At 31.3% G+C, this 10,588-nt stretch overlaps 1 protein-coding gene across 1 annotated transcript in view; it reads right to left on the minus strand.

The window, feature by feature from the left end:
• The window catches only part of LOC107449842 (insulin-like growth factor 1 receptor), a 156,679-nt gene that overhangs the window by 36,448 nt on the left and 109,643 nt on the right, over window positions 1–10,588 (minus strand). Inside the window, exon 3 of the mRNA XM_043042330.2 lies at window positions 988–1,524. Coding sequence (XP_042898264.1) covers window positions 988–1,524 — 537 coding nt within the window. The remainder of the gene's footprint in view (window positions 1–987; window positions 1,525–10,588) is intronic.

A 10,588-nucleotide genomic window follows, 5' to 3' on the forward strand; every position in this document is an offset into this window, starting at 1 on the left:
ATTTCTGACGGAGCGAAAGATCGAACTGATGGGTCATCCGCCGTACAGCCCTGATTTGGCACCCAATGACTTCTTCTTATTCCCACACATCAAAAATAAATTACGTGGACAACGATTTTCGACCCCCAAAGAAGCGGTTGATGCATTCAAAACGCATGTTTTGGAGTTACCTCAATCAGACTGGAAAAAATGCTTTGAAAATTGGTTCAAACGCATGCAAAAGTGTATTGGTCATCATGGAGAATATTTTGAAAAACAATAAAACTAATCTCGATCCTACATATTTGTTTTTTCATAATTAGGCCAGAAATATAAATAGCAACCCTCGTAATTGATATATATATATATATATATATTCTGACCCCCATAATTTGGGGGTCAGAAATTCGAATCCGTCGGAAAAAGGTACGTTTATTCAGAGAAAGAACATTTTTGTGCGATTTCGTAACTTAAAATATATCATTGATTAGAATATTTAAGGTCACCCCCTCAAACCATGAAGATTCGATCTACTTCAACGAATCCTTTCGCCGAGAAATCATTTCTTTTCGATGCTATATTGCAAAACAAATTATAAATTAAAATACTTTGATTAGTTTTTTTAAATCGCTTTGTTTTTAAAGATTACACGCTGCAACTTTGTCAATAATGAAGAGGCGTATGGTTTCATGCAATTTAGAGCATATTTAGACGATCTAAAACAAACACAAAACTTCACACGAGTTTGGACATATTTGAATCACGCATAACATTGATGATTATTGAGACAAAATAAAACGACGCCGTTTTTGGATTTCACTCAAAATTTTGGTTTGGCACCATATCATCAAAGTTAAAAATACGGGTACGGTAGGAATATTTATCATAGCTGTATCGACCAGATGCTGGACATTGAAGGAAAAGAAGTAATCAAAATGTGTCTAGATTGACCCCAGAAAATCTCTTTAAATACATCTAATTCTTTAACAACTACATGGTTACACTTACTTTTCTGGCACTTTTGAGAATTCCAGCACAAGTAAGTAGGTTTCTCGGTTGATTTTGGACAAACAGTGGGTGGTCCAGGACAAGTATTGGGACAATCTGCAGACTTTTTATTTCCCTTGATGAAATGACCACCTTTACCCTCCTTGGCAATCAGATCCCACTCAATTGTTTCCACATAACAAAGTCCTGGATTTTTCTCGATTCTCACAGAACCTCTTAGAATGTCTGTGAGATTACTGAGCCCAATTTCCTGGAGCTGATACAGCTCGAACACGACCAGCGCGTAGTTATGGAAGAGCTCGTTGCCTCTTATCACAGCTAAATTCGGGAAGAGTTTACCGAGAGAGTTCAGACCAAAAGCTCTGTAGACAAGCAGATAGTCGGTTATCTCCACCAAGTTCGGAAAAGAAAGATAATCATAGTCCTGTGCTTTTCCGTGGTCGATGAGTAGAATCTGTAGAGATCCCTCGATGACAGTGCAGTTCTCAAGCTTCTTGAAGTTCTCAACTTTGTTCCGGATATCGATACTTCTGCATACTGAAAAACACAAAAATATTTTCTGTGAGAAAAATAATAATTATTCAGTTTCGTATACTATATTATAAGTATTCGCTTAGCCCAAATTATTAAAATTTTTAACACATCAGAATGTTTCTATTATTTCTCATCAGAGTCGGAAGGTGTGAAAAAGTGGTTACAGAAACGAACAACAAAAGAAAAACCAACCTTAATAGTGTCTGAGGCATAACCAAAACGAAGAGTTGAGTAATCAGATAGAGTTGTTATAGTTCTTACGGGCCATTCACACTTTATACGAAACAAATTATGTTAGAATATGCCTTTCACAATGTTATTATTTTTTTTGTAGAGACATATTTTTATTCGTAATGACAACAACAACTTTACATCCGCTATTCTCGTTTGTAACAACATTAAGTCATTGATTTTAGATGGATTGTTTACATTCAGATGCCGATAACGACAACTATTCTTTCATTTTCATAAGTACTAAAATATGTAATCCTAATTTAAAAGACATTTATATAGTATCATTTTTCCCAAACTTCAACGCATTGGTTCTATTTGTTCAGTAACGCTGTTTTAAGGACCCGGATGGTTGTCGGAGCGGCTTTACAAGAAGCGATCACCCTCAAAGGATTTCAGGGATGTCTGGTGATCTGCATGGTTAATCCATCTGGAGATAATCTTAATTTAGTAGAAAACCGTCGCCCATGTAAGTTATATATAGACGCGCATAGTTGCCCATGAAAATGAAACCAGGATCAACTTAACTCTTGAGAGCACAAATATGTGACTGCAAGAATTCAGCTGTAATACCTTTCATTTATTACAGAGCCCTTTTTAAAGAAATGAAGGGGTGAGCGACCATTCAACATGAGGACCTATGCCATCAAACCTCTGCAACGATGATGGTCGATTCCTTAAGTAATAGAAGGCAGATAGCGATCCTCTGCATGGTTCTCGAAAGTAGGAACCAAGACTGGTCGTGCAATAATACCTGCCTAAGAAATTGGCGTGACCATTATAGGAACGAAAAGTTGATGGTATGGACAGGCAACATGTTGGATGGAAGTACACTTGTCCATGTCTTTGAAAGAAGCATTGTTATTAGATACGGTTTTGGAGCTATTTCTGCCTTTATCAAGGGTACAGTTGGCCTTGAGACAATGAATGACCACACAAAACTAATCTAACCAATTAGGACCAATTTGTAATGGTCCCAAATTGTGATCAATTTGTTTCACTTCCCCAATTTCGGAGACCAATTAGGGAGGTGGAGTGCAACTAGCATTTACCTTCCGATAACCATCCAAGGCTGAAATCAATGTTGCTGAACGAGTGGAGCTAATTTTCCAATAACTGCCTTATTTTCAGAGTGAACCTGTATTTCGATAAAAAGGGATTACACATATTTTGTTGTTGTTGTTCGATTTGATAACTACTGTTTCATACCGTACAACTACGGTAAATATAACACACGATCGAGCGTACGTATTATAAATGGAAGTAAAGCATTCCTGCAACCTCCCATTGTGCGCCAGGAGGTCATGGAGGTTAAGGGCTACACAATTTCGTGACCAACGACAAAATTGCGCCAATGTGTTCAGCGCTGCGCACAGGCTACCTTTACTTTCCAGACAAGATGGTACCCATCGATCTGAAGCTATGTAATAGAATTATCCATGTGCCTACCGAATTTCATCAAATTCTGCCCAGTAGTTCTGAAGATATTTGATCAAATCTGAAAATTTTCTTAATTTTGAGCACTAGCCGTATATAGTTTAAACAATTCTCTCTTTGAAAAAAAATAAGCAAAAATAATTCGAAATTTCTCAAGCATTCCACGTAATTTTTGTAAAGAGAGTGGAGATTTTAATAATTTCAACTAACATGTTCATCCTTTTTGATTAAAAAATTTCTTACGATATAAGAGCTGAGTTACCATTTTAGAACTTTACAAGCAAAAAATAACGTCATTCAAAAGTTATTAAGACTTCCTTTAGTTGACATAAGGGGAATTCTTTTTTTCAACTTTCTGCTTCACGTAAAAAATAAATGAGATGTTGTTTACTAGTTTTGAAAGGAAGGTAGCTTTCTCAATACCAGCGAGGAGCAAAATGTCGATAAGTAAAAAAAAAACATATTCTCATGGAAAATGGATAGGTTATTTTAGTGCAGACTTTGGAATAAAAACAACTTAATTACCCCTACATATCCACGTATATTCGTAAATCCCACGCTGAATAAAGAAAAAAAGATTTTATTCTCTTTTTTTTACTTTTTTCTGAAGTGAAAATAGCAGCGAGATAAAATAAATGATAGAAGATTATCAGTAAAAGATTACCAATAAAAGATAGAACTATCCAAAATAAATTAAAAAAGTATTTTACAGATTCGGAAATATGCCTAACTAAACGAGCGTATAGCTTGATTTCACCCTTACCAGCAAAAATATACAAATCACTAAGTCCCTCTTATGCTTAAGTAAGAAAGGTGCATATCCNCCCCCCCCCCCCTAGTTTTTCATATTTTACTTCCAATATTACTGCAGCAATCTAATTTTAGAATTAAATAACTTTTAAAAAAAAAGAAGCAACTTGTATAAAACAAAATTTATGTTTCAATTTGTTTCATAAAATTTTGAATGGGTTAATCTCTAGGAATATTTTGTGTTTTCCCTTTGTCGTTAAAATTTTTGATCTCCAAAACATCTAGAAGAAATTTTTTTTCAAACTTTTTCTCTTCCCAAACCTGGTTTTCATTAAAAAATTGAAAATTTCCAAAGGGAAATTTTTTATAACATTATTTATTTAAAAATATGAGACTTTAATGTCTTACGTAACCAACCCCTCTTACCCCCTTGTCATCAAAAATACACATATCCCAATGCCACCCACCATGTTTACCTAATATTTAATAATACCCTTATGTACTAGCGCCAATAAAAAAAAAAAATAGCTCATTGTTTCTATTATTTACTTATACTATAATTTGGAAAAAAATATGATTTTAAAAAATATGTTTTAAAATTTCAATCATAAATTCAGTTAAAATTTATTTTTTAATAAAAAATAGTTGATTTATTAGCTTTAAATAAATTATTACGATCGTAAATATAAATTTATGATTCGCTCATGTTGGAAATCAAGAAACAGATATACGGTTTCGTGATTTACAGGTAAATATAAAGTATGAATAAAGTCTTGAACGGATGTTTAGATGCAGTTCAAGAGAGGGATATCGGATATACGAGTTTTTCGGATAACTGGAGTTCTGAGTGTAAGTTTAAAACATACACATTGAGTGATTGCGCTATGCAATTAAAATTTCTCAATTAAGGAGCGACTTCGTATATTTAACTTATTTTTAGAAACTTATTGATCTGTTTACAAGTTAGATAAACTTTATTATTCCTTTACGACGGTTGGCAACAGATTTACGGTCTTAGAGTCGTTGCGCCAAACTTAGAGTATATATTTAGATCCATCTAAGATTTGTGTTGATAAGTTAATTTCCCCCAGCCCGATATATATACAAGTATATATAAGGACATAAATGAAGAGGAAAAATTTTTTTAAAGAAAAGGTACCAAAAATAAAAATTAATTTAAAAAAAATAATTAAAAAAGGGAGAAAAACAAATAAGAAAAATGTATTTCGTCGTCAGCTCACACGATTATATCGCAAATTACAGTGCTTTCTAATATTGTATTAATATAAATAAAGCCAAACATGTTAATACAATAGTGTGAGGAGCACACTATATATCATTTACTTAACTGACCCTCACGCAAAGTTTATTGACTATGAGAACTTTTGTAAGATATTTAAAACTTATTTTTTAATAACCCATTATAACATAAAATAAAAATTATAAATCTAGATATCAGAGTAATCTTTGAATGCATTGGGTATTTTTTCAACTTCTATTTTAACCCACTAAAGTCGAATTTCCAAATTATTTAGTTAAATGCTTTTTAAGAATGTTTGTAGAGAAAAATACGATATTAACATACCTGGAAACAAGGCGCCGGCTCAGAATAATATAAAAGGAGGTGCAACCCTCTAACAAACTACACCCCCCCCCCCACCAAAAAAAAATTTACAATTTTCTGTTATTGCATTTTGGTTTGTTATTACATATACTTTCATCTGTTAATTTTTTTCAAGATATATTTCTTCATCGTTAACAAGATATTTAAAAAAAAGTACGAATTTCTTGTACTTTCAAATTTTGCCACGAGAAACTGTACTGATGGCGCTGGCATAGCTACTGACTTTGAAACACAAATAACTACAAACAGTGGTTTCGCATACTAACGTGTTTGTGCACGCTTAAGATTGGTATTTATTGTGTTGATGAAGTTTTACAGTTGTGAGAAATCAGTTTGTGTTATACACCTTTGTTAAACTATATAACAAATAGAAAACATAATATTATTAATATTTTAGACGCCCGGTGGCTGAGTTGAAGCGCTTCGCACTCCCGTGCCACAGGTCCTGGGTTCGATCCTCGGACCGGGCAAGGTTGACTCAGCCTTTCATCCCCTCAGTGGGTCGATAAATGAGTACCAAGCATGCTTGGGAACTAAACACTGGGAGTTTCGCGTTCGGCTGACCACCTAATCGGAACATCTGCTCCTGCACCCTGGAACCCAAGGTCTAGAAAACTGAGATGGGCACAGTAGGCCTTGGCTCTCTTTGGGCTGTCGTGCCACTGAGTCTGAGATGAGAATTTATATTTTATTAAATGAAATTTAGAAATATAGCTTAGATATCTGCTAAGTTAGTGCATGCTCAGTGTGCATAAGAAAAGAATCAAAGATGACTCAGAATTCATTGAAAAAGTTATAAACAGATTTGGACAGCAAACAAGACGATTACAATTCTTGTTCGATTAAACAATTTTTTAATTGTTATGTATCAATTATTTAATTATTTGTTTTTGAATAAAAAAAATTAAAAAATTTTTTTTATAACAAAATTATTTTTCTGTATCGCTTTAATTGTTTTTAAAAAAAAGCCAGGGGGGAGCAAGTGCACCCCCTTGCACCCCGCTGCCGGCGCCCTTGCCTGGAAACTGTACCAATGAACAGTTTGATGCAAAAAAGGGACTATATTGCCCCAAACTTATCAATTTTAGAAAAGCTTAATTTTTTATAAACAAAAAATAAAGCATAATTTTTTTAAAATTCTGTCAGGTGTTTCAGAAATAGGCTGTACTCAATTGCGAGCAAAGTAAAGTGGTTGATTATAAAACCACAGATTCAACTGTTTTTTAAAAATAGTATAACAATAGGTTAAAAATACCTCTTTCTTCGGCATTTGAATATATATTATCATTTTTGGTGCTTTTGAAAAGTACAGACATCCATTTTTTATTTAAAATGATTTCATTTTTAAAAGCAATTTATTTCAAATGTAAATAGTAAAAAAAAAGTACAGACAGAATCACAAAGGATTTGATATGAATTGGTTTTCATTTACTAATTTAGTCTTTTTCGTTTAACAAAAACAAGCAACTTTTAAAATAATAATAATGGTTAACTTAAAAAAAAATCATTTCAGAAAATATAACTAGAAGGATTCGTTCAGAAATTAACTTTTAAAATTAATATAATTTTAAAAAATTTTAAATTAATAAGAGTATAATTTAGCCGATAAATATTGAAAACGCAGTTCAGTTTTTAACCTTTACAAAATTTACAGGAGTATTTTTTTACTTGGCACGATATGATTCGTTAGTTAGCAATTTAAAATGAGTAGAAAAATAAAATAAACTGGGAGGTGTTCCAAGATTTAATAAATAAATAAAAAAAAAAGTTTGTTTACAACGTACAGACAGCCATTAGACAGTTTTATTTTTCTGGACTCCTTTCAAAATATTTAGGAAAATACATCACAATAACCCGGACCCGGATTTAATTAAAATTAGCAAAAGAAAGGATATTTTAATCTAAAGAGTAATGACCCGCAAAAAAAAGTAAACTACAAGCGGATTTAGAATAAATCGAAGTAAATTAAATAAAATACCTAAATTAAATTTATAAGAAAAACATATTTATTTATCTGTTAAGACTGTAAATACAAAAGCAAATTAAATTTGAAGAGACAGCCAGAGATTTTGTTTTATTAAAATTTGATGCTATAAAATAAAATTGCTTTTGCTTATTAAAATATACAACATATGTAAACATAAAAATTTTCTAATACATATTTCGAAAATACGAAAAATTTTCAAAGAAAAAATTCTCATTAACTAAGTAAATATTTATGTTAAGAGAGTAGCTATATTTTTCTAAAGATAATTCTTGCATATTATTTTATTTCTAAAATGAAGTATTTTAGTTATTATTATGTATTCCTTTTGGGTATTCTAGAGTAAATATTTCTCCCAAATTCGAAAGCAATTAAGGAAAAAGAGAGAAATGAAAAAGAAATGCACTCCAAATTTTTATTTGCACTTATGAACCTTAAAAAGATAGATTAAAAAGAAACTTTTACAAATGCGTTATGGGGAACATGAAGTGATTGTGCATTTAAGAAGTTTTTTTTTAAAAATTAAATGGAATATTTATAAATAATAAATATAAATAAAATATTATTTTTCGATCGTTTTTGTCCCTTATTTGTTCTTATACTCCTTTACAATGAATAGTCATAGTTTGAAAACATGTGTTTTGTTTTTCCACTTGGCTGAAAATTATCATAATTACTGCCTTATTCTTAGTTTTTGCAAATTTTTTATGAACCCAGACAATGCCATATTTGAGTAAGTTTTTAAAAATTAAAAAATTAGACCGCAATCGCTTTTAATTTTTACATAACTGTGGCTCCATTACTCCATTTCATTCGTTTAAGCCATTCATTTCATTCGTTTACGCCATTCATTTCATTCGTTTACGCCATTCATTTCATTCGTTTAAGTCATTCATTTCATTCGTTTACGCCATTCATTTCATTCGTTTACGCCATTTTCCGAATAAGTGCAAAGAGAGTGATAGGCTAAGTTAGATAGGCGCTTAACTTGAACTAAAAGTCATTAGTAATTATGTAATTAAATAGTAAATTACAGTTCAGTTAATTATATTTCATAATTGTTATGAGTCAATTGTTGCATACTCACAGAAATTAAAAAAATAGCATATAATTCGCGAAAGAGCATAATTTCAGATGACAACGGAGCCTTAGAAAAACAGCCTTTTAAGTTTACGAGGAAATTTTTGGTTATTTTTATTTTATTTCATAATCGGAGCTGTGAACACCTGACCTAATACTGAATTGACTGCTGTCAATGTTCAACACCGTATCCCTGCAATTTTGAACCTAGTTTATCCAAAGTCTAGTTTATCCAAATGTATAGTATGTATAGTTTGTCTATAGAAAGAATCCCCCTCGCCACGAAGTCTAAGGCCGTATGCTGCGATGGAAACAAAAAATAGCTCATTTCAAACAGGGGGGCTTCTTTTTCCCCTGATTCCCTTTCTCTCGCTGAGTTCGATCCGAGTCAAAACCGGTCTTAAATAATGATCTAACTTACTTGATACTTGAAATAGTTGAACCTCGTAACCACAGTAACCGCTACCGCTTCAGATGAATGATAAGGGGAGTTCTTTACATAGACAAACTATATGTTGAGTGAGACTTGTGACAAGGTAATAGCGGGTACGGTGAAGTGATGCTTTAAAACAATGGGGAGAAAGGGGGTCAAAAATATTAGGAAAAAAAAGCGTGCTATATTTTTTGAACGGCCCCTAAAATAAATTTTTATAGTTTGATATTAAAAGCAAAACAATTTAAAGGTAAAAACAAAATACGAAGCAAAATGTGATTACTTAAAGAAAGATAAAGAGAGAGAATATAAATAGCTTAAATCGTAAAATCAGTTTTAAAAAAAATGATCTGGAAAATGCAAATAGTGTTTCTATCAAAAAAATAGAAAAATCATACAATTTATTTGATCTTTTGGAAATAGCATTTCTTTCCTTTTCCAGAAAATCAATTTAAAATGTCAAAGTAACTGATACCGAGAATATAACCTCTTCACCACTGAAGTATAAGGGAATAAAGCAAAAAATATTTTACAGTTCCGAATTTCTATTTTACTGCCATAAGTCATAATAAGATAAACAAAATACGAATTATACTGATAATTCCAGAACTCAGGTTTTAATTAAGTAAAATAATATAAATGTTTCAAATATTAAATTGCACCTAAAGTAGAAACAGACATGCATAATGTTAGATTATGGCCTATTTAAATACAATGATGAAAAGATTTAATAATTATTTAGAGAAAAAAATAAATTTTAAAAATACGAAGTTTTTTTACAATGGGATGCAATACTAAATATTATACTAATGCTGATCGATGCATTACTGCACAAAATCTCAGTTTCAAAACTATTTTAATTATGCAACGACGCAAAAAAAAATAATGATTGAAAATAATTTAATATTAACTATACTAATATTAACTAGCTATTCTTGGGGTTCAAATTTCAAAAATGTGGAGAGAAAAAAACACGAAAAGTTTAAAGTTATTAAATGTAAGTATGTACCTTAATATAAAACAATGAATTAAAATACACTTAAAAACATTACTAATTACATATAAAATTGAATACTTTTAGTACTATGAGATTTCACTTGATTTCTATGTTTGTCATAAATTTGGCCATGCGTACCAAGGTACACATACGTTGACCTGCATATTCTTGACTGTTTTAAATATTAAGCAAATACAAATTTAAAAGCTACAAACAGATCACAAAACTAAGACGAAAGGGAAAAAAAATATTTTCAAAAGAACTAAATTATGTAATATTTAAAACTAGTTACATTTTCGAGCAAGTGGACTTAGGGCCATTTTTCGAAAATCACTTCCATTTATGTGAATTTCTGACAAAATAATTTACATGTTCTGCATCTATTGCGCAATCCACAGACAGCTTAAATTATCCACAAATGTTTCAGTGAAGATAAAATTATAAATTTTCTTATAGCATGTTTCAGTAGCTAAAAAGGCAAAGGTTCAAGTTTGTGAAAATTATATATATATATATCAAAGGATTTGATAT

Source organism: Parasteatoda tepidariorum, chromosome 2 (genome assembly GCF_043381705.1).
Source record: "Parasteatoda tepidariorum isolate YZ-2023 chromosome 2, CAS_Ptep_4.0, whole genome shotgun sequence".
Lineage (NCBI taxonomy): Eukaryota > Metazoa > Arthropoda > Arachnida > Araneae > Theridiidae > Parasteatoda > Parasteatoda tepidariorum.